The 25,041-nt window shown below is 48.3% G+C and overlaps 1 protein-coding gene and 1 long non-coding RNA gene across 5 annotated transcripts; both read left to right on the top strand.

The window, feature by feature from the left end:
- ZDHHC23 (zinc finger DHHC-type palmitoyltransferase 23) lies at nt 1-21,102 on the top strand. 4 transcript variants are annotated; one of them, XR_011026575.1, is made up of 6 exons: nt 1-138; nt 3,447-3,686; nt 3,767-4,426; nt 11,904-12,071; nt 13,260-13,356; nt 19,816-19,897. XR_011026575.1 is itself a non-coding variant. In XM_068270884.1 (5 exons), exons 2-5 carry the CDS (start codon nt 3,535-3,537, stop codon nt 20,081-20,083), a joined length of 1,248 nt encoding a protein of 415 aa, XP_068126985.1. In that variant the 5' UTR covers nt 1-120; nt 3,447-3,534; the 3' UTR covers nt 20,084-21,102. The 4 variants fall into 4 exon arrangements, 3 of the variants coding, with proteins under 3 accessions (XP_068126985.1, XP_068126984.1, XP_068126986.1); XM_068270884.1 differs by lacking the exon at nt 13,260-13,356 and having other exon boundaries at nt 1-120; nt 19,816-21,102; XM_068270883.1 differs by lacking the exon at nt 13,260-13,356 and having other exon boundaries at nt 19,816-21,102.
- A 114-nt stretch (nt 21,103-21,216) lies between these two features.
- LOC137547360 (uncharacterized) lies at nt 21,217-24,172 on the top strand. The gene is made up of 2 exons (XR_011026574.1): nt 21,217-23,226; nt 23,305-24,172. It is a non-coding gene; the product is annotated as an uncharacterized lncRNA (long non-coding RNA).
- The last annotated feature ends 869 nt before the right edge of the window (nt 24,173-25,041 follow it).

Here is a 25,041-nt window from a genome sequence, read left to right as displayed (position 1 = left end):
TGACGTGCGGCGGGCGGGGTCGGAGCAGGAAGTTCGGCCACGCCCAACCACCCCGAAGCTGAGGCTCGCTGAGAGTTCCGCGGAGATCGGAGGCTGGAGAGGCGCCCGGAGAAGCAGCCGGTACCCGGGGAGGGGGAGGTGATATGATCTGGTGGTTTCCCCCTATGGAATTTCCAGGCGGACTTCGGGAGACGTAGTGGCCGATCTGTCCCCGATAACAGCGACGATGTTCGGAATCCCCGACAGTTCCCTTCCTTGTGTGACAGCAGAGCTGTGTGTTATGTATGTGTATGGGGCTCTCTGCACTGCCTGCCTGTCACTTCTATGGCGGTCCCTGCACTGCCTGCCTGTCACTTCTAGGGGGGTCCCTGCACTGCTTGCCTGTCACTCATATGGAGGTCCCTGCACTGCCTGCCTTTCACTTATATGGGGCTCTCTGCACTGCCTGCCTGTCACTTCTATGGAGGTCCCTGCACTGCCTGCCTGTCACTTATATGGAGGTCCCTGCACTGCCTGCCTGTCACTTTTATGGGGGTCCCTACACTGCCTGCCTGCCACTTTTATGGGGGTCCCTACACTGCCTGCCTGTCACTTATATGGGGGTCCCTGCACCGCCTGCCTCTCATTTATATGGAGGTCCCTGCACCGCCTGCCTCTCATTTATATGGAGGTCCCTGCACTGCCTGCCTGTCACTTCTATGGAGGTCCCTGCACTGCCTGCCTGTCACTTCTATGGAGGTCCCTGCACTGCCTGCCTGTCACTTCTATGGAGGTCCCTGCACTGCCTGCCTGTCACTTCTATGGAGGTCCCTGCACTGCCTGCCTGTCACTTCTATGGAGGTCCCTGCACTGCCTGCCTGTCACTTATATGGAGGTCCCTGCACTGCCTGCCTGTCACTTTTATGGGGGTCCCTACACTGCCTGCCTGTCACTTTTATGAGGGTCCCTGCACCGCCGGCCTGTCATTTATATGGAGGTCCCTGCACTGCCTGCCTGTCACTTATATGGCGGTCCCTGCACTGCCTGCCTGTCACTTATATGGAGGTCCCTGCACTGCCTGCCTGTCACTTATACGGGGGTCCCTACACTGCCTGCCTGTCACTTATATGGAGGTCCCTGCACTGCCTGCCTGTCACTTATATGGAGGTCCCTACACTGCCTGCCTGTCACTTATATGGAGGTCCCTACACTGCCTGCCTGTCACTTATATGGCGGTCCCTGCACTGCCTGTTTGTCACTTATATGGAGGTCCCTGCACTGCCTGCCTGTCACTTATATGGGGATCCCTGCACCGCCTGCCTCTCATTTATATAGAGGTCCCTGCACTGCCTGCCTGTCACTTATATGGAGGTCCCTGCACTGCCTGTCTGTCACTTATATGGAGGTCCCTGCACTGCCTGCCTGTCACTTTTATGGGGGTCCCTACACTGCCTGCCTGTCACTTATATGGCGGTCCCTGCACTGCCTGCCTGTCACTTATATGGGGATCCCTGCACCGCCTGCCTCTCATTTATATAGAGGTCCCTGCACTGCCTGCCTGTCACTTATATGGCGGTCCCTGCACTGCCTGTCTGTCACTTATATGGAGGTCCCTGCACTGCCTGCCTGTCACTTCTATGGAGGTCCCTGCACTGCCTGCCTGTCACTTCTATGGAGGTCCCTGCACTGCCTGCCTGTCACTTCTATGGAGGTCCCTGCACTGCCTGCCTGTCACTTCTATGGAGGTCCCTGCACTGCCTGCCTGTCACTTATATGGAGGTCCCTGCACTGCCTGCCTGTCACTTATATGGAGGTCCCTGCACTGCCTGCCTGTCACTTTTATGGGGGTCCCTACACTGCCTGCCTGTCACTTTTATGAGGGTCCCTGCACCGCCGGCCTGTCATTTATATGGAGGTCCCTGCACTGCCTGCCTGTCACTTATATGGCGGTCCCTGCACTGCCTGCCTGTCACTTATATGGAGGTCCCTGCACTGCCTGCCTGTCACTTATACGGGGGTCCCTACACTGCCTGCCTGTCACTTATATGGAGGTCCCTGCACTGCCTGCCTGTCACTTATATGGAGGTCCCTACACTGCCTGCCTGTCACTTATATGGAGGTCCCTACACTGCCTGCCTGTCACTTATATGGCGGTCCCTGCACTGCCTGTTTGTCACTTATATGGAGGTCCCTGCACTGCCTGCCTGTCACTTATATGGGGATCCCTGCACCGCCTGCCTCTCATTTATATAGAGGTCCCTGCACTGCCTGCCTGTCACTTATATGGAGGTCCCTGCACTGCCTGTCTGTCACTTATATGGAGGTCCCTGCACTGCCTGCCTGTCACTTTTATGGGGGTCCCTACACTGCCTGCCTGTCACTTATATGGCGGTCCCTGCACTGCCTGCCTGTCACTTATATGGGGATCCCTGCACCGCCTGCCTCTCATTTATATAGAGGTCCCTGCACTGCCTGCCTGTCACTTATATGGAGGTCCCTGCACTGCCTGCCTGTCACTTATATGGAGGTCCCTGCACTGCCTGCCTGTCACTTTTATGGGGGTCCCTACACTGCCTGCCTGTCACTTATATGGCGGTCCCTGCACTGCCTGTCTGTCACTTATATGGAGGTCCCTGCACTGCCTGTCTGTCACTTATATGGAGGTCCCTGCACTGCCTGTCACTTATACGGGGGTCCCTACACTGCCTGCCTGTCACTTATATGGCAGTCCCTGCACTGCCTGCCTGTCACTTATATGGGGGTCCCTGCACTGCCTGCCTGTCACTTATATGGGGGTCCCTGCACTGCCTGCCTGTCACTTATATGGGGGTCCCTGCACTGCCTGCCTGTCACTTATATGGTGGTCTCTGCACTGCCTGCCTGTCACTTATATTGGGGTCTTTGCACCGCTTGCCTGTCACTTATATGGGGGTCTTTGCACCGCTTGCCTATGCGGGTGCTTACAATGCCTGGCTATTCTTTATGGATGCCTCTGTACAGCAATCTCTTATGGGTTGGAGGTGACAGGATAGAAGTATTCTGGTATAACTGTGACAGTTGGGGACAGTGGCATGTGCCACACTGACAAGAAGACTGTTAGCTTCTAGCACTGTGTATGACAGGAGGAGGCAGAACCTGCATAACACAGTGACAGAGGAGCACAGGAGTCATTAACTGGGCATTAACTGGTTGACAAACTAACAGAAAGGCAGTAACTAGGTGACAGTAGGGTAGCAGTTTGTGGACAAGGGGTGTTGACTGGGTTACACAGGGATAGTGGACAGTACCTGGCTGACCCACTGGACAATAATTGAGTGTCATAGGCATGAGGAACAGAACAGAAAGTGGGTGACCTAGTAGAAGGGTGGCCACATGGCTGGTTGCCCCGAGACAGTAACCAGGTAACAGTATTGGACCGAGTCTCCTCTTGATTCACTGTTTATTGGTCTTGGTTGTTGTCTCTGCAGCTCTCGCTTCACAATGCTTGGGTTTGGCGCCAGCCTTAGTCTCTGGGGACCCGTACCAACCATGTCTCTATAGCATAGGGGGGAGAACATGAACAAGGTGAGGAAGAAGCGGACTCCCCAGCCCGGGGCTGACCTGGACGATGTGCTTTGCTGCTGTGAATACATTAATCGGAAAGGCGAGCGGAGCCACCTGGCGGCGTGCCTGTGCGACTGCGAGGATCTAGACGAGGTCTGCGACAGGTGAGACATTACTGAGCTTCCTTGTCATCCCGTGTTTGTGTGCGATTGCTGAATACTTAGCGGTGTCATCCTTTCTGCAGATGGATCACATGCAAATCGCTGCAGCCGGAGGTCGTGGCCAGGGCGGTGGAGACGGCGTCCGATCGTTTCCGTGTCCCCTGGATCCGTGGCGCCAGGAAGGTGGACGTCAGCATCCTCCCGCCACTTGTTCTGCTGCCCATATCTCTCTACATTGCGGCCTTCCACGTCCTCCTCGGGATGGTGATCCTGGGCTCCCTGCCGGTCCTGGTGATCTGGTACTACCAGGTGACCCACCGGCGTAAGGGCAAGACGTTGCTGTTCCTCAGCTTGGCGCTCTTCTCCCTGGGCTACATGTACTATAACTTTCTACGGGAAGTCTTCCTCAAAGGCCACATCGGGTGGGGTCACTTCACGGCCATCAGCTGCGGCCTGCTGCTCACCTTCTTCTTCCTGGCCAAGGCCAAGCGGGATCCAGGCTACCTCAACAAAAGCACTGGCAGAGGGAAGGCCGGGGAGAACGGCCATGTGGCCAACGGAACGTGGACCAACGGGAGTCATCGGGAATCTCCACGAGGCTACTCTGGAGGCCAGAAGGACAATGACTTCCTCATCACAGACAAGAACTGGTGTAAGATCTGCCAGGTGATGAGGCCTCCCCGGAGCGGACACTGCAGGATCTGCGGCAGCTGCGTCCAGCGGCTCGACCATCACTGTGTGTGGTGAGTGACCGGGGAGGGAGAAGGGATGAAGAGGGGTTAAGATGGACATTTTATAATGCTTTTAATGGACCTGAACTCTTGCACAGGACAAAAGGAAAACCTAGAGAAATGCAACATGTATGTATTTAGAGTGTTTAGCCTCTCCAATCCCTCTCATGTGTGTCTAATCACACCTTTAATTTGATCTCTCAGCTGTATCAGCTGGCTGCCTCGGCAAGCTGCTAATTTGTAAACACAGGATGTTAACCCTATGTCTGCTTCCATGAAAGTAGCCACAGTGTATACTTATTGCAGGATTTGTATTAGCTGTGTAACAAAGAAATGTTTTTCTTTAAAGTGACTCCGAGCTCAGAATAAAAATAAAATTTGAACTTACCCGGGGCTTTCTCCATCCCAGCCCTGGTCGGGACGTCCCACGCCGGCCTCCTGGCTCTTCTCCCGGCGGCTCTCCGCATAGCGCGGACAGGCCGGTCCCCCGGGCGACACTGGCGAGTGTCGGGCCTTCTCCTTCCGTATACGTCACCCGCCGGCCGCCGCGCGTCATGCCGGCGTGACAGCACGGCGCATGTGCGATTAAACCGCGCATGCGCCGTGCTGTCACGCCGGCCGCCGTCATGACGTGCGCCGGCCGGCGTGTGACGTCATTCGTGACGTATAAGGAAGGAGAAGGCCCGACACTCGCCAGTGTCGCCCGGGGGACTGGCCTGTCCGCGCTATGCGGACAGCCGCCGGGAGAAGAGCCAGGAGGCCGGCGTGGGACGTCCCGACCAGGGCTGGGATGGAGAAAGCCCCGGGTAAGTTCAAATTTTATTTTTACTCTGAGCTCGGAGTCACTTTAAAGAGGAACTGTCGTGAAAATCCTAAAATTTAAAACGCATACAAATAAGAAGTACGTTTCTTCCTGAGTAAAATGAGCCATAAATGACTTTTCTCCTATGTTGCCGTCACTTACAGTAAGTAGTAGAAATCTGACATTACCGACAAGTTTTGGGTTAGTCCATCTCTTCATAGGGGATTCTCAGCATGGCATTTATTCTTTATAAAGACATTCCCAGAAAAAGATTTATACAGTGATGCTGGACAGCCTCCCTGCTCACCGTACACTTTTTTGGGCAGTTAGATGCAACTGCCATTCACTAAGTGCTTTTAAAAATAAAGAAAACCCTGAGAATCCCCTATGAGAAGATGGGCTAGTCCAAAACCTGTCGGTAATGTCAGATTTCTAATACTTACTGTAAGTGTACTTACAAAAATTACAGGATATCCCCAAGAAATTTATACATATGGCCCGTCTCAACCCTAAGAAAACAGCCTAGCACAAGAGAAAACCAGAGGAGCACAGGGTATAAGAAATTAGCAAAAATGTATTCTAACAATATAGACAAGGCAAACCAACACACATGGACTCATAAAATTCCCCCCCCAAAAAAACCCTCAACTGACTGGAAAGGCGCCTGTAGCATTAGTCATGTCACTGACTGTCCTCAGAGGATCTCACACTCTAATCCTACCATAGTCATAGTCTAATGTCCTACCATAGTATTATTATGTATTTATATAGCACTGACATCTCCTGCAGCACATTACAGAGTACATAATCATGTCACTGACTGTCCTCAGAGGAGCTCACACTCTAATCCTACCATAGTCATAGTCTAATGTCCTACCATAGTATTATTATGTATTTATATAGCACTGACATCTCCTGCAGCACATTACAGAGTACATAATCATGTCACTGACTGTCCTCAGAGGAGCTCACACTCTAATCCTACCATAGTCATAGTCTAATGTCCTACCATATTATTATTATTATGTATTTATATAGCACTGACCTCTTCTGCAGCACATTAGAGTACATAGTCATGTCACTGGCTGTCCTCAGAGGAGCTCACACTCTAATCCTACCATAGTCAGAGTCTAATGTCCTACCATATTATTATTATTATGTATTTATATAGCACTGACATCTCCTGCAGCACATTACAGAGTACATAATCATGTCACTGACTGTCCTCAGAGGAGCTCACACTCTAATCCTACCATAGTCATAGTCTAATGTCCTACCATAGTATTATTATGTATTTATATAGCACTGACATCTCCTGCAGCACATTACAGAGTACATAATCATGTCACTGACTGTCCTCAGAGGAGCTCACACTCTAATCCTACCATAGTCATAGTCTAATGTCCTACCATAGTATTATTATGTATTTATATAGCACTGACATCTCCTGCAGCACATTACAGAGTACATAATCATGTCACTGACTGTCCTCAGAGGAGCTCACACTCTAATCCTACCATAGTCATAGTCTAATGTCCTACCATATTATTATTATTATGTATTTATATAGCACTGACCTCTTCTGCAGCACATTAGAGTACATAGTCATGTCACTGGCTGTCCTCAGAGGAGCTCACACTCTAATCCTACCATAGTCAGTCTAATGTCCTACCATATTATTATTATTATGTATTTATATAGCACTGACATCTCCTGCAGCACTTTACAGAGTACATAGTCATGTCACTGACTGTCCTCAGAGGATCTCACACTCTAATCCTACCATAGTCATAGTCTAATGTCCTACCATATTATTATTATTATTATTATTATTATTATTATTATGTATTTATATAGCACTGACATCTTCTGCAGCACATTACAGAGTACATAGTCATGTCACTGGCTGTCCTCAGAGGAGCTCACAATCTAATCCTACCATAGGCATGTGCCTTTTATGCTAGGTACACACCATACAATTTTCAGGCAGATTTACCTGCCAGATGTATTATTTCAAACATGTCCGATCTGAATTTCAATTGCTTTTTCGATTGTTTTAATTTTCTTTCTTTTTTTAATAGATTTTCGAAGAACTGAATGAAAAACGATAAAAAAAGATCGGAAATACATTTAGGGGAAGCAAATTATCTAAACCATATATTTTTGGAATGTGGGAGGAAACCAGAACGGTGGGAGGAAACCCACACAGACACAGGAAAAACATACAAACTCCACTCCATGCAGATAGTGCCCTGGTTGGGATTCAAACCAGGGACCCAGCGCTGCAAGGCGAGAGTGCTAACCAATACGCCACCGTGCTGCTACTTCTGTGGTCGTCCTCCTCCAGGCCTGCGCAGTACCACAGAGCTATCGGGGCTCGGCTTTCTCCCCTGAAGTGCGAGCGGGTCCATGTTACTACACAGGCTGTACAGTGCGGCTGCACTCCTTGTATGGAGACCGGCAGCGAGCGTCAGGAGTCCCAGCACTGGCCCAGCCTGGTGGAGGATCCAGAGGCTTCCCTCTCCTGTGGCCTCTAGGTTTTAAATAAAAAAAAAATAAAAAAATTGATGTTTGCTTTAAAGAGACAGTTAAGTCAGAAAAAAAAATGAGTTTTACTCACCTGGGGCTTCTACCAGCCCCCTGCAGCAGTCCTGTGCCCTCGCAGCCACTCACTAATCCTCTGGTCCCCCGCTGCCAGCTAGTTTTGTTTTTGCCGACAGGCCCGTCAGGACTGGCCACGCGTAGCTTTCTCCGCATTTCCGACTGTAATTAGCGCTATTGCGGGCAGCACCGCGTACACAGGCCAGGAGGAGGACGACCACAGAAGTGGCAGCGCAGTGGCGTGGTGGTTAGCACTCTCGCCTTGCAGCGCTGGGTCCCTGGTTTGAATCCCAACCAGGGCACTATCTGCATGGAGTGGAGTTTGTATGTTTTTCCTGTGTCTGTGTGGGTTTCCTCCCACCATTCTGGTTTCCTCCCACATTCCAAAAATATATGGTTTAGATAATTTGCTTCCCCTAAATGTATTTCCGATCTTTTTTTTATCGTTTTTCATTCAGTTCTTCGAAAATCGATTAAAAAAAGAAAAATAATTAAAACAATCGAAAAAGCAATTGAAATTCAGATCGGACATGTTTGAAATAATACATCTGGCAGGTAAATCTGCCTGAAAATTGCATGGTGTGTACCTAGCATAAAAGGCACATGCCTATGGTAGGATTAGAGTGTGAGCTCCTCTGAGGACAGCCAGTGACATGACTATGTACTCTGTAAAGTGCTGCAGGAGATGTCAGTGCTATATAAATACATATAAATAATAATAATAATATGGGAGGACGTTTGACTATGGTAGGATTAGAGTGTGAGCTCCTCTGAGGACAGTCAGTGACATGACTATGTACTCTGTACAGTGCTGCAGAAGATGTCACTGGTATATAAATAATACTGTATTATTACCTAGAGACTTCTCTCTATAGAGGTAAGTACCTATTTGGGGCACTTTTTTTCACTAAAGGTACTCTTCAGACCTTCTCTGTACCACCAGTGGTGAGATCTCTGTGGTTGTGTGCAGTGCAGAGACTTGCAATGAGAATTTGTAGGCATCTTTGTATTGAGCCTTTCACATTTGGCAAGACGTGGACGTGGCTGGCCCTATTCCCAGCAATGTAATCCAGAATCATCCTTTCTTTGATCTCTACTCCTGAGTTGCCAGCTCTACCCACATATTGCTTTCTTAGTCAGGGCTCCCCCTCCCCAGTTGGATTCTTCCGTCTCTTGGTACGTCCGGTATTGCGACCCCGGAGTTGATGCAATCACACATGGACTGGTCACTCATCTATAAATATCTGGGCACTGACTGCTGATACTTATAAGAAACCCATCTGCATTGTGCTGCAGGCAGGGCAGGCTGGATTTTTTTCTATTTTTGTGTCAGTAACAGCAGACTTACTTTAAAGGACAACTGAGGTGAGACGAGCATAGAGGCTGCCATATTTATTTCCTGTTAAACGATACCAGTTGCCTGGCAACCCTGCTGATTTATTTGGCTGCAGTAGTGTCTGAATAACACCAGAAACAAGCATGCAGCTAATCTTGTCAGATCTGACAATAATGTCAGAAACACCTGATCTGCTGCATGCTTGTTCAGGGGCTATGGCTAAAAGTATTCAAGGCAGAGGATCGGCAGGGCTGCCAGGCAATTAGTATTGCTTAAAAGGAAATAAATATGGCAGCGTCCATATTCTACTCACTTCAGTTGTCCTTGAAAGTGATCCTGCAGTGGATTCATGCATATATCTGGAAACTGAAGAATTTATTGAAAACCTAGATGGGGTATCTTTTTACCATAAATATATGTCCTAATATAAAGCCTAATTAAAATGGCAGTGAATCTGTGCAGCTCAATTCAACCTGCTGTCACGTGATCACTGCTCAACCCCGCCTTTCTGATGACTCATGCTGTCTGCTCTAGCAGAAGTATAGAGAGATGGCAGCATGAGTCATCAGGGAGGGAGGGGGGTGGTTTGTGCAGGAGCAGCAGTCAAGTATATTGAGCTACATTAGACTGAAAGCACACCTGGACTGAGGGATATGGAGGCTGCCATATTTATTTCCTCAGAAACAATACAAATGGCCTCAATTCACTAAGATCATGCTGGAGATAAGGCAAGAGAAAACTTACCTCCACATAAGAGAGTTAACTTATCTCTTCATTCCTTAAGTTACCTCCTCTGTGGTTAAGTTAGCCCCTCTATAGTTATTTTACCTCCTTTGTAGTTATTTTCACATGCAGTTAATAAACAACCTGTCTTTAACTCTGGAGTTATTTTAAGGATTGAAGAGTTAACTTAAAGACAGAAGAGTTAACTTTAGGTTTGCCTGAGGTAAAATGTTTCCTGAATACTATGGCCTCAATTCACTAAGATCATGCTGGAGATAATAAGGCAAGAGAAAACTTACCTCCACACAGTGAGAGAGTTATCTCATCTCTTCATTCCTTACGTTACCTCCTCTGTAGTTATTTTCACACGTAGTTAATGAACAGCCTGTCTTTAACTCTGGAGTTATTTTAAGGATTGGAGAGTTAACTTAAAGACAGAAGAGTTAACTTTTTAGGTTTGCCTGAGATAAAATGTTTCCTGAATACTACATGCCTTATCACCATGGTAACAACTCTAGAAGAGTTATTAAAGACAGGAGATAAGCTTAGTGAATTGAGGCCTGCCTGTCTGTCCTCTAATACTCTTAGCCACAGACACTGAACAAGCATGCAGCATGTCGGGTGTTCTGACTAAAGTCTGACAAAAATTAGCCGCATGCTTGTTTCAGGTGTGTGATTCGGGTACTACTGCAGACAAAGAAATCATCAGGACAGCCAGCCAATCTGTATTGTTAAAAGGAAATAATATGGCAGCTTCAATATCTTTTTCTCTTCAGCCGCCCCTGAAGATTAGGAATAGAGTCTCTAAGATAAAGATGGTCAATGAGATTCTGATAATTTTGAGTTGATGCTAGTTTTATGCAGTTTGGAAATAGACCAATTAAAAGCAAGCGACAGCGGATACATATTATGACCAGGGCTGTGGATTTTGTACAAAAATCACCCGACTCCGACTCCTCAGTTTATGAAACCACGACTCCAACTCCACAGCCCTGATTATGATGGCTCTCCCCGCTGCCGCTAAACTCTGAGGCGGTGTTAAATACTATTCCCCCTCCGAGTTGTCGCAACTCGGAGGGAGATGTAATTCAGGGTCTGGCAGCCACCAGAATCACGAATTCGCGTGCATCATAGCATTGCTGATATGACAGCACCCAGCTTCGGTGCTCGGCTCTGAGCCGCGCGCCGAAATGAACTGATCCGAGCGACAGCTGCCATATAACTCATTGCACAGCATTATGCAGTAACCATGTTGAGTTCACCTTTTGGGGAAAGGAAAGGTGTTTTGGACGCACATATCCCATTTCCTTCGTGCTGGAGGAGGGAAGTCATTCGCGTCCGTTCGCATTTATGGGGACCGCCTCCTGTATTGTCCGCGGAGGATCAGTGCAAGCGGAATGGAAAACCTCCATAGCAAAATGTACAGGGGCAGATTCTATTACGTGCACAGTTCCAGTCATCGCTGAATATTTGTGGGCATTATACCAGGAGTTCACCCGGCTATGTGGTCAGAGGGCGCCCCCTGGAGGGAATCGGCAGCCTTACTGAGGAGGTTATCCATCTTTTGCCCCAGTAAAAGTATGTACTGGCCTTCTACTCTGCACCCCAAATTACTCATGTTATGGGCTGAGTGCCTGTTACTTCTTCTGGCCAGCTTTGTGGGAGTGTCCAGGATGACCCACCTTGTGGGTGGCTGTATTGCTTAACTGTTTGGTCACTGCAGGGTGGTTGTGGGGGATACTGTCAGCTCATGCTTCCCCCCCCCCCCCCTTCTCTAGGTGAATATGTCAGTAAAAGCACCTCTAGAAGGGGGTGGGGTTTCTGACCTGCTCTGTCAGGAGCTCTGCAAGCTGTAATTTGGTGAGCATAGGGCAGGAGGTGTCTACAGCACTTTCCAGACATCAGTTACAGGCCCTGATTCAGACAGTGACCGCTGTGTAATAGACTAATGGATTGTGACTTTACATAAAGCTGTGCAGTCTCACTTTTGTGGCTGCAGATTCACATTCATGGTTTGTCTTTTTTAGGATAAATAATTGCATTGGCTCCCGGAATCACAAGTTCTTCATCTTGCTGCTCCTGGCTTTCATGTTCACCTCAGTCTACGGGATCATCGTCACCCTGAGAGCCGTGTGCCAGGGTCAGTATGTCTTCAGTGCCTTATTCTACTGCCCCGGTGTCTACGCCGACTACAGGTACCCTCTATTCCCGCACATCTCCATAGCGATAATCGTGCCGTCAGGTCTTTTATTACAGGGGCATCACATGGCAAAGGGTTGTGTGGCAAACCATACATGGACACTCCACCTAATTCATAGATCTGTCTAATGAAGACACGCCCATTTATCACAGCTGCATGCAGTCATGCAATCGCCTGAGATATCTGAAGAACGGAATGTACTGAGGTGAATTTTATAAAGACTGACTCAGAGAAAAGGGGGTGGGGCTACAGAAAGGGGGAGGGGCCCTGAGAGATACCATGACTGCATGGACTACAGAAAGGGGGGGGGGGGGGATTCTGAGAGATACGACTGCTCAGTTTACCGAGAGAGGGAGGGACTACGCCTTTTAGTTTTTGCTATTTTCGCGATTAAAATTGCTGCGGCCGCGATTTCAATCGTGAAAATAGAGAAAACTAAAAGGCGTAGGGTGACGATATAGGTGTCGTGAGAAAGAGGAGAAAGAGAGCTTTAAAATGATATCCATCTTTCCATAGTTACTTGTATTACACAGGGCGACTTTTTCCTAAAGTCAGCAGCTTCATTCTACTGAATGGAGCAGCTGACACTGGGGAAAGTGTCGTCCTGTGTAATACAAGTAACTATGGAAAGATGGATATCCTTTTAAAGCTCTCTTTCTCCTCTTTCTGGCGACCCCTAAATCGTCGCCCTACACTTTTTTTAGTTTTCTCTATTTTCGCGATTGAAATCGTGGCCGCGGCAAATTCAATCGCGAAAACTAAAAGGCGTAGGGCGGCGATTTATATATCATTGGAAAGGGGAGAAAGAGAGCTTTAAAATTATATTCATCTTTCCATAGTTTCTGCACTGCTCGGAGTCCCTTTAAGAGATACAATGACTTCTTGGACTACAGAAAAGGGGTGGGACTACAAAAAAGGGGTGGAACCCTGAGAGATACAATGACTGTCTGGACTACAGAGATGGGGAGGGACTACAGGGAGGAGGAGGGACCATGAGAGATATGACTGCTCGGACTACAGAGAGAAGGAGGGGAAACAATGCATGTTCATTCTGCAATGCCAGAATTCCAGAAGTCTATTGTTACTTTCATTTTCTTTTTGTTAACATCCTGAAATTTGTATGCATAAATTGCTTTATGAGTATCCTCTCTCCCACGCCTGACCCCCGTTCCTGTTTCCGTAGCTTCCTTTTGGGACAGAGTGAAAGCTATTGATGATCAGTTCTTTTAGGAGAATGTCCACTGCAAGGAAAGGTCATGGAGAAGCACATGATTTATCAGGTGATTTTGTACTTCTCTGATTGGCTGCTCATGATCAGCTCACACAGGATGTAAAAACTTTGGACATGATCACATGATCGTGACCAGCCAATCAGGGAATATTAGCCCAACCCAACACTGGATCCACAGACTGGAGATATGGACAGTCTTTTGAGAACTTCTCTGATGAAGTGGTGGGACTGGAATAGGAGTAAACCTGCTCTGGGACTAGTTTGTCATTCTGGTTTTGGTCCTTTGTGGACGCCTAAGAAATTGTTAAACAGCCTTGGCACCATGATTTAATATTCCCCAGAATGCTTAGCGCCAGAATTTCCATCGCCACACATTTACAATCAACATCTGGGGCTGGCTGGCTCAAATGTCTCGTTTCTCAGAGGAGGGGGTAGGTGGGATCATAGGCCAGGAGTGGAAGTATAAGGACCTACAGAAGAACTTGTGTGGGAGGAGTCAGGAAGATCGGGAAGGTGCGGCACTGGGAGGAGTCAGGTAATGGTGAAGCACTGGGAGGAGTCAGAGGAAGAGTGTGAAAATAAGGAAGGTGACCAGAGTTTGGGAGGTGGGGTTGGGGTGGAAGGGGTTAATTGGGCAAAGGAGATGGGGAGGGGGGGTTAAGGGACAAGATGGGAAATGCGGGGAGGTGATGGAGATGACAGAAGTGTGGGAGGATCAGGGAGGCGGGGTTACGGGGGGAGGGGACACAATGAGGGGTCGGCGAGAGTTTAGGCAGCATGGGAGGGTGAGGGAAGGAGGCACAGGAGTTGTGCTACTCTGCAATCTCGCAATAAAAATGTTTACAGACCTGAGATTGGAACGTCCTGCACTTTTAAGGTAGCCATACATCTAGTGATTCTGATTCAATCGACAAAGCGATCAACTTTATTAAGGAATCGACTTCAGTATGGTTGATCGAAAGTCGATCAACTAGTGGCCCACACATTACAAGTGATATCCTATGCGATTCACCTATCTGACTAATGTTGTGTCTCTTAATGCGAAAATCGATTCAGAGCCGATCACATGACGGGAACAGTAGCCGATTCCTGTGCAATCGTCCGATATCTTACATCCTGCTCCATCCACTAACCTGGTCGATTAGACATCAAATCAGCCACTTTTCATCGATTGGGAATTCTGGAACGCACTGGATTCTATAAAATGATCCAATCGAAGGGTCGATCACACAGCCAAATCGCTAGATGTATGGGCACCTTTATAAAGGGTTGTTCTAATCTAGACACTTCTGGAATACACTAAACCTTTGTCATGCCGTGACTGATCCAGTCCTTCCCGCGGCTCCCAGCATTCTCTCTGGGTACAGAACAGGTGCTCCTGAATACTGGAGGGACCCCGGGGACAGAATCAGCTTCCAGCGAGGTCGTTTTTCCATGCCGTGATTCTCGCCTATAGAGTCCAGAGGGATCCTGGCGGCTGCGGCTCCACTTACACTTCCGAATAGCGGCATACCGACGTCCTTTCATCTCCGGCTACCGGAATAGAGACAGGAAGTGTATTCACAGGGGCTGTTCACTAAATGTCTTTACAGATGCCAGATATTCACCGACTGGTGCAATCATTAGTGATCCACAGATATTGTGGTACAGATGTGCCACAATATCATTTTGTGGCCTCCCTGGGTCAAAAAATTTTTTATACTTGCCTAAGAAGAAGGAACCCTTTGGCCTCTGCAGAGGCTTCCCACGCGGTTCTCTGGATCACTACAGCTGCCTGGAACCCTTCTGTAGATCGTGACCTTGCTGCTCTTCATGCGCGACCACGCTGCATCCTCGTGAGCATACCTGCGCAGTAGCACAGAGCCGCTGGTGCTTGAAGAGGAGCAATGGTCACAGTCAGCAGTCAGCCAAACTCTTGCTGGATTTCCTTCAGGAGTCTGCGAGTAGCAATGGTGGTCCTGACAACTTCCTCCTTAGGCAAGTATGTATTTTTTGACCCTCTTTTCCTCTTTATCAATTGTGGGTGATGGCTTAAAAGCAAACCTGACCTCAAAATAACCTGAGATAACTAATCCTATGTGTAGTAGTAATTATATATAGAACTTTCCTGGTATTTCATATTCTTATTTTCACTTTAAGGGTTTAAAGGGTTTAAATCTGAACCGTGTGCAACGTATCCGTATGATATAAAATCGGGTTCATTGAGCTCCCAGCTTTGAGTGTCAGAGCCTTGTCTAGTTATCAGGGTTGTTTGTTCAGCCAAATAAACGTGTTTTGTTTCTACTTACTTTGCAGGAGAGCCGTGGCTGCATCCCAATGCGTTTGACGGCCTAATTTGCATATATAAAACATTAGTCTGAATAGCAACAGTTCCCTGCATGTTACATGCAACATAGTCTAAGCCACAGGTGTCAAACTCAAGGCCCGCGGGCCGAACGCAGCCCTCTTATCCATTTTATGTGGCCCTCAGGAGCTTAAATTGTGCATGGTTGTAAGCAGTACAAGAATGACGGCACACTGCCTTCCCAGCCAGAGGAGCACGTTTGTGACAGAGTTTCTTGTTAAGTTGTCAGTTTGAGCCGTGGTGCAGCAACAACCCACAGGACCGCCCATTAAAATTAGCATTGGGCCCCTTCCTGGGCAACACCTTTGTGTGGCTGGTAATACACACACAAACCCACACCTCCTCCCCTTCCCTGACACCTTCCCCCACTTAGCAGAGCTGTGTAATATTTACCTGCTCCAGCGCTGCATCCTGTCTCTTCAGTCCTTCTCAGCAGCTGCACACTCTATGCTTCCATACCTCCTCCTCCTGATCACATGACACATACACACCTCCTCCCCTTCCCTGACACCTTCCCCCACATTGCAGAGTAGCAGAGCAGAGCTGTGTAATATTTACCTGCTCCAGTGCTGCATCCTGTCTCTTCTGTTCTCCCCAGCAGCTGCACACTCTATACTTCCATACCTTCTCCTCCTGATCACATGACACATACACAATTCCTCCCCTTCCCTGACACCTTCCCCCACATTGCAGAGTAGCAGAGCAGAGCTGTGTAATATTTACCTGCTCCAGTGCTGCATCCTGTCTCTTCTGTTCTTCCCAGCAGCTGCACACTCTATGCTTCCATACCTCCTCCTACTGATTACATGACACACACCTCCTCCCCTTCCCTGACACCTTCCTTCACATTGCAGAGTAGCACAGCAGAGCTGTGTAATATTTACCCACTCCAGTGCTGCATCCTGTCTCTTCTGTTCTTCCCAGCAGCTGCACACTCTAGGCTTCCATACCTCCTCCTCCTGATCACATGACACATACACACCTCCTCCCCTTCCCTGACACCTTCCCCCACATTGCAGAGTAGCACAGCAGAGCTGTGTAATATTTACCTGCTCCAGTGCTGCATCCTGTCTCTTCTGTCCTTCCCAGCAGCTGCACACTCTATGCTTCCATACCTCCTCCTACTGATCACATGACACACACCTCCTCCCCTTCCCTGACACCTTCCCCCACATTGCAGAGTAGCACAGCAGAGCTGTGTAATATTTACCTGCTCCAGCGCTGCATCCTGTCTCTTCTGTTCTCCCAGCAGCTGCACACTCTATGCTTCCATACCTCCTCCTCCTGATCACATGACACATACACACCTCCTCCCCTTCCCTGACACCTTCTCCCCACATTGCAGAGTAGCACAGCAGAGCAGTGTAATATTTACCTGCTCCAGTGCTGCATCCTGTCTCTTCAGTCCTTCCCAGCAGCTGCACGCTCTATGCTTCCATACCTCCTCCTACTGATCAGATGACACATACACACCTCCTCCCCTTCCCTGACACCTTCCCCCACATAGCAGAGCAGTGTAATATTTACCTGCTCCAGTGCTGCATCCTGTCTCTTCTGTTCTTCCCAGCAGCTGCACGCTCTATGCTTCCATACCTCCTCCTACTGATCAGATGACACATACACACCTCCTCCCCTTCCCTGACACCTTCCCCCACATTGCAGAGTAGCAGAGCGGAGCTGTGTAATATTTACCTGCTCCAGTGCTGCATCCTGTCTCTTCAGTCCTTCCCAGCAGCTGCACACTATGCTTCCGTACCTCCTCCACCTGATCACATGACACATACACACCACCTCCCCTTCCCTGACACCTTCTCCCACATTGCAGAGTAGCAGAGCAGTGCCATTTTTACCTACTCCAGTGATGCGGCAGGTCCCTTTTTCCTTTCCAGCAGCTGCACACTCTGTGCTTCCATACCTCCTCCTCCTGATCACGTGACATGCATGTGAGCCATTCTATACAGCATAGCGCATGTGGCTGTCAGATAGATCAGAGAACTCCTGAAAAAGCACTGGAGCTTAAACTGCTCCGCCGGGCTACTCTGTAGATGGGGGAGGAGCCCCCATGGTTGCTATAGTTACGACTCTTAGTTTGGCCCGCAATGACTAGGTTTTAGATTTTGGCCCCTTACGAGATTGAGTTTGACACCCCTGGCCTAAGCGGTGTGTGATAGCTTAGCGACCAGCTAACCATAAGGAATATAGGAGCAACCTATCTTATCACTTCAAGTTTCCTGCTTGTAGTGCAATACCCAATCCCCAACAAGGCTAACGCGAGCAGGACTTGTGATTGGCTGCATACTCGTAACATGGGCGGGAACAAAACTTACTACCCTAAGGCATTGGAGCCGCCGCTACAGCCGGAGAAGCATGCCGACTGTCTGGTTGGGTGAGAGCCGTCTGGCAGTATACCATCTTCACTGTATATCTATGTGGCTTATCGGTATAATGCTTGAGCCAGTGCTTGGAGTATGGTGCCCTAAATATCGGTTTTATGAGTGGACAGGATGACATGCGCATTACCTTATGTCTTAAAGGGCCACTCAAAAAATGGAAAATACACGTGTACACATATACAGTATAGTACATCACTCCCAGAGTACTATGCGCTATAAATAAATTTTTCCCATGATGCTGTCACTTACAGTAGGCGGTGAAAAGCTGGTTTTGGACCATCTCCTAATGGTGATCTTCAGTAAATCCTTTATTCTTCACAAAAGCACTCTCAGGATCTGTACAAAGATGCCAGCCGCCTCCCTTGCACATTATATTGGCAGCTGCGCTGAGCAACTGCCGTTCAGTTACTGTAAATAAATAAAACCCAAAGAACTCCCCAGGAGGAGATGGACTAGTCCAAAACCTGTCAGATCTGTGTGATTTTTACCCACCGCTGTACGTGAAAGCAACATAGGAAAAAATAAATGATACTCTGGAACAATTGTACGTTTTATACACAAGCATACACATGTATTTTAAAAAGTACACTTTTTGGCAATAGTGCCCTTTAACTGGCTTGAATCGGGACAGTTTATTGATAAAATCAGTATCGGGACATTGGGCAGAGCGGCTCCATTTGCAATTGCAGGGATAGCTAGATAGATTGGAGGTAGCCACACATTAATAGATTTCCACACGATCTGATCAGCGAGAGATCTATTCCTGCCATACACAGCAGATTGTTTTTCCATAGATATCAGCATGAGATCAGTTGAACTGTAGTGTTGCGCTGCTCTATACAGTGCAATGCTATTGGCCTGCGATCTACTGCTGCTCTCGCCTCTCATTCTAATGAGATCTTCCCTCCAGTCTGATCGATTTTGGCAAAAAACTATGAAAATTACGATCGATGTAAACGTCTGGGCTTAAGATACCTGGCAGATTCAATCAGCGTGATCAAATCTGCCGGCACTCAACCGGGAAAATCGATGCGTGTATGCCCTGCTTAACACTGGATTCCTAGGCTGAATATGCAGTACCATTTATTGATACCAATTAAGGGGTTTGTTTTTTTGTTCATATAACGCAAGCATTGCTATAAGGACATTTTCATGTAAATTACAGGTATCTGTAAAATATAAATACATTCTAAGCATACTTAATACTACATGTTTGTTTATCTCATCATGGGAACCTGAAGGGAGAGGGATATGGAAGCTGTCATATTTATTCGTTTTTCAAGCAATACCAGTTGCCTGGCTATCCTGCTGATCCTCTGCCTTTAATCCTTTTAGCCACAGCCCCTGAAGAAGCATGCAACAGATCAGGTGTTGCTGACATGATTGTCAGATCTGCCAAAATTAGCCGCATGCTTGTTTCTGGTGAGATTCAGGCACTACTGCAGCAAAATAGATTAGTACGGCTGCCAGGCAATCTGCATTGTTTAGAAATTAAATATGGCAGCCTCCATATTCTTCTCACTTCAGCTGTCCTTTAAGCTTGGAGAAACTCTTTACAGATGAGGAAGAACATTCCACTGAGTGGGTGTGCAGCTGTAGAGAAGTCTTGTAGGCTCATTAGGAAGTGAGGACTGAAGACTACATTATTATCTGATAGGAAGAGCACAGGAGAAGGTTTGGGGTTTATTTTTGCTTGAGATGAGAGATCTAGGCAGAACATTAATGACAGTTTCTAGGATTTGTTGTAACAGTTCTCTATCTTGTCTCCCAGCACATCGTTTGCCTTCACTTGTGTCTGGTACTGCGCGATAGTGACCGCCGGCATCACCTATCTCCTCCTCATCCAGCTGCTGAACATTAGCTACAATGTCACCGAGCGGGAGGCCCGTATTGCCCTGCGGGAGAAGACCGCCCGCTGTTACCTGGGCGGCTTGGTGGTGGACCTCAGAACATTCAACTGTGGACTTTACCTGAACTGGCTGCACTTCCTGTCACTGGACAGCCACAGCTCCCAGGGTGATTTTTCTGATATTGTGTGAGTGCGTAACACTCCCCTCCTGTGCCTTATTTCTCTTTACAGGATCTCCAAACCAGGAAACTCGGGCACCACCCGCACCTTATCTACCTAGGAAAACCTTGCGTTAACGATGCAAACGTTATACTTATTTTATATTGTACAAACTCTTGATCAATTTTCACATAAGCACAGGAATGCAACCTCCTCATTCAATTTATGGATCCTGTTGAAAGTGTCCATAATAGACTTTAAATGTAAATGATCAGTTTAAAAGAGGACCTGTCATGCTAAAACGGTGGTTGCATCTTTCTTTGTGGTTCAAGGCAACAGTTGGCCTATGGATCCCCTAGGAACTAGTGAGATCAGTGCAGCTTCTTAGGTTACAGTGATGTCACCATTTCGTAACGAATTTATAAGATGTATGTATGTGTGTGTTTGTATGTATATATAATTTTTTTTTAAATAGCTACTCATCCTTCGATGTGAAGTCTGTCTCCAAATGTTAATCAAATAATAACTTCAACTTGATAAAAGCAGGGGCTATTCTGCCAGCGAAAGTGATGTATTGAATGTAGGCACATAGTTTGTTGTGGTTTTAGGACCAAACTTTTAATTTGTTGTGGTGGGTGACTGTGGAAGCATCATTTTTAAAGGAGAGGTGTTTTCTTTTTTTTTTTTTTTTAAATTGACCTGAAGTTTATGTGTAAAGCCGCCCTGTCCCATCAGATAGTTTCCTAATCAAACGTGATACCTGGCAGTGACTGTGTGTGCCTGCAATATATCTCCGTGAACCTGAGTGCTTTCTGCTGCATTTACTGCAAGGAATCTCAAGCTGCTAAACACCTCCCCCCAAATATTGTCAAACTCCTGTAAAAACTCCTGTAAAAAGTGACACCCAAGGTATTGATCCAGTCCCCTTCCTGTGGCTTTACACTGGAAGGGGCAGCACTAAGATTTACCCAAGGTTATTTAATGCTGGATACACACGGTGCGTTTGCGCACTCGATTTTCCCGTCGATTCGTTTATTTCCAACATGTCCGATTTGGATTCCGATGGATCGTTAGGTCGATTCGCATGCAAAGTATGCCGAATCGACCTAACGATCCATCGAAATCCAAATCGGACATGTTGGAAATAAACGAATCGACGGGAAAATCGAGTGCGTGAACGCACCGTGTGTATCCAGCATAAGAGCCTGTGTTGGTCAATAATCGCTCTGGGTAGAGGTTGGGGCATAGTACAGGAAGGGGCGGTGCTCATCTAAAAGGTTTTTTTTTTTATTATGTAGAATGTTCCAGAGGCTTGTCAGATATTTATTTTGGAATTGTCACAGATGGTTGATGGGTTCTGCTCTCCACAATCCTTGTGGCTTGCTTGCGCTTTACAGGTCCTCTTTAAACTGATTATTGTAAGCTGAATGCGACTGTTTAGTTTGACAGGTACACTTCAGGTAAATCTCTCCTCCATATCCTCTCTTTTGTGTACCAGGCTGATCCTCATGTACCAGGTTGAACCTTGTGTTGTAGGACTCGCCATTCCTGTGTACCAGGCTGATCCTCATGGTTTAGGACTCTGTTCCTGTGTACCAGGCTGATCCTCATGGTTTAGGACTCGCTGTTCCTGTGTACCAGGCTGATCCTCATGGTTTAGGGACTTTCAGTTCCTGTGTACCAGGCTGATCCTCATGTTTCTGGACTTGCAGTTCCTGTGTACCAGGCTGATCCTCATGTTATAGAACTTGCAGTTCCTGTGTACCAGGCTGATCCTCATGTTTTAGGACTCGCTGTTCCTGTATACCAGGTTTATCCTCATGTTTCTGGACTTGCAGTTCCTGTGAACCAGGCTGATCTTCGTGTACCAGGTTGATCCTCATGTTTTAGGACTTGCAGTTCCTGTGTACCAGGCTGATCCTCATGTTATAGAACTTGCAGTTCCTGTGTACTAGGCTGATCCTCATGTTATAGAACTTGCAGTTCCTGTGTACCAGGCTGATCCTCATGTTATAGAACTTGCAGTTCCTGTGTACTAGGCTGATCCTCATGTTATAGAACTTGCAGTTCCTGTGTACCAGGCTGATCCTCATGTTATAGAACTTGCAGTTCCTGTGTACTAGGCTGATCCTCATGGTTTAGGACTCGCTGTTCCTGTGTACCAGGCTGATCCTCATGTTTTAGGACTCGCTGTTCCTGTGTACCAGGCTGATCCTCGTGTTACAGGACTCGCTGTTCCGGTGTACCAGGCTGATCCTCATGTTATAGAACTTGCAGTTCCTGTGTACCAGGCTGATCCTCATGTTATAGAACTTGCAGTTCCTGTGTACTAGGCTGATCCTCATGTTATAGAACTTGCAGTTCCTGTGTACCAGGCTGATCCTCATGGTTTAGGACTCGCTGTTCCTGTGTACCAGGCTGATCCTCATGTTGTAAGATTTGCTGTTCCTGTGCTGTATGTGAGATTTATGTGTGAGGCAATCAGCATATTATGTCCTCAGTACTGCCACTCTTAGAGCCATGATGTAAGTGTAATGTATGTAATATTTAGGGCTGTGGATGGAGTGCATCAGACAGCAGTGAGGAGGCCCAGAGGGTACAGACTGCAGGCAGAACTTCCTCCCATGTATTACAATCATTTATAATATAGATACATTGATGCAGGATGCACAACCCAGGAAATAAGTCATTTTCAACTGTCCCTCAGAAATTTCATATCACAGGCGTGCCTTAGTATATCTAATGCTTTGCTAGTTGAGTTATGACCCTGACTGATTTATCTCCAGATGAAACCAACCTAACCTGAAACACTGATAAGTACACAGTGGTGTCCCAGCTAGATCTCCACATACACAAGTCAGTTTCTTCACCAACAGAGAAAGCACTCTCGCCCTGTGAGGAGTAGCAATCTGGCCGTGGTAGTTGTGTACACTTGCGGCGCATTATATAGGCTCCCCTCCCCTTCTTTGGGCCGCTTCACAGTCATGTATGGACTCTACCCACGTATATCGGCAAGACAAGCTCCTTATGACATCGCCCAAAGGTGTGAGCAACTGACAGGCAGTTCTGTCAACTGTGGGGAGACTCCTCAGGGAAGGGACAGATCTGCAGATGAGCAAACAGAAGTTTTGAGGCTTTGGCTGAATCGGCCTCCTCCTCTGGGCCCGAGGGGAGGCGCGTGGCTGAATCAGCCTCCTCTGGGCCCGAGGGGAGGCGCGTGGCTGAATCGGCCTCCTCTGTGCCCGAGGGGAGGCGCGTGCGTGGCTGAATCGGCCTCCTCTGTGCCCGAGGGGAGACGCGTGCGTGGCTGAATCGGCCTCCTCTGTGCCCGAGGGGAGGCGCGTGCGTGGCTGAATCGGCCTCCTCTGTGCCCGAGGGGAGGCGCGTGCGTGGCTGAATCGGCCTCCTCTGTGCCCGAGGGGAGGCGCGTGCGTGGCTGAATCGGCCTCCTCTGGGCCCGAGGGGAGGCGCGTGCGTGGCTGAATCGGCCTCCTCTGGGCCCGAGGGGAGGCGCGTGCGTGGCTGAATCGGCCTCCTCTGTGCCCCGAGGGGAGGCGCGTGCGTGGCTGAATCGGCCTCCTCTGGGCCCCGAGGGGAGGCGCGCGTGGCTGAATCGGCCTCCTCTGGGCCCCGAGGGGAGGCGCGCGTGGCTGAATCGGCCTCCTCTGGGCCCCGAGGGGAGGCGCGCGTGGCTGAATCGGCCTCCTCTGGGCCCCGAGGGGAGGCGCGCGTGGCTGAATCGGCCTCCTCTGGGGCCCGAGGGGAGGCGCGCGTGGCTGAATCGGCCTCCTCTGGGCCCCGAGGGGAGGCGCGCGTGGCTGAATCGGCCTCCTCTGGGCCCCGAGGGGAGGCGCGCGTGGCTGAATCAGGCACCTTGCTGACTGCTACTGATGCACTCCATCATTAACTGTTTACTGTGCCTCAAACACCAATCTGTGTCTTCCAATATCCTCTGTGTCTTGTGTGTATTCAGATATGATATAGCTATAGATAAGTACTATGTATTATAATGTATGTAATCAGAATCTGCGCTGCCTAGGGGATGTAGCCATATAATGATGTACAGATAATCTACAATGACTGATCACTTAATGAGCTATGAAATTCATATTTATATCAATTGGTGTGTTATTATGCATTTATATACTTCTGCAGCACTTTACAGAGAACATCAAACGATTCACTGAGGAGAGCTCACAGTCTAATGGCTATATACTGTGGTCTCGAACCAAATTGTGGGCGGAGTTAGTTACCCTGCCTTTGGGATTTGTGAGGAAACTGGAGCAGCCAGTGGAAACCCAAGCAGACAGAACTGAGGAACTCCATGTATAGGTCAAATCCAGAACCTGAAGTTGGACACTTTTAGATCTGGACAGCTAATGTGTTGTCATTTGACAAATGTAAACTGACAGGTTTGGGAACTGGGCTGGAATTCTCCAGCTGTTACACAACTACATCTCCCAGCATGCACTGTCAGGACTCAGGAATACATTTATACACCAATAAGCAGGGCTGTGGAGTTGAAGCCGAGGAGTCCGAGTCGGAGAAATTTTTGGGCACCTGGAGTTGGAGGTTTTATAAACTGAGGGGTTGGAGTTGGATGATTTTTGTACCGACTCCACAGCTCTGCCAATAAGGGCAACACTGATGGTAATGTACATACTGACAATATTCAGGGCCAGCGCTGCCGTGGGGGGAAACTAGGCAATTGCCTCAGGGCCCCCCAGCACCGCCCTATGTCTCCCCTCAGGCCCCTGCAGTTATAAACCAGTGTAGGGACTCGCCTGTCCCAGGTGGCACACCCCTGCGTTGCTCCATGCACTCCCATCTTTATCCTTGCAGGGCGCCTCTCAGTGACGTGGTGCTTGTCATTACATAATAAGATGCCACGGCCAGGTCACTGAGAACATGTGACCAGCAGGGATGAACATGGGAGTGCACAGAGGAATGGAGGAGCACACCAGCCGTGATAGGCGAGTAGCAACACTG

This window comes from Hyperolius riggenbachi, chromosome 2 (assembly GCF_040937935.1).
Source record: "Hyperolius riggenbachi isolate aHypRig1 chromosome 2, aHypRig1.pri, whole genome shotgun sequence".
Taxonomy (NCBI): Eukaryota; Metazoa; Chordata; class Amphibia; order Anura; family Hyperoliidae; genus Hyperolius; species Hyperolius riggenbachi.
The sequence above is the reverse complement of the archived record's forward strand: the minus strand, read 5'-3'. Positions and strand labels throughout refer to the sequence as shown.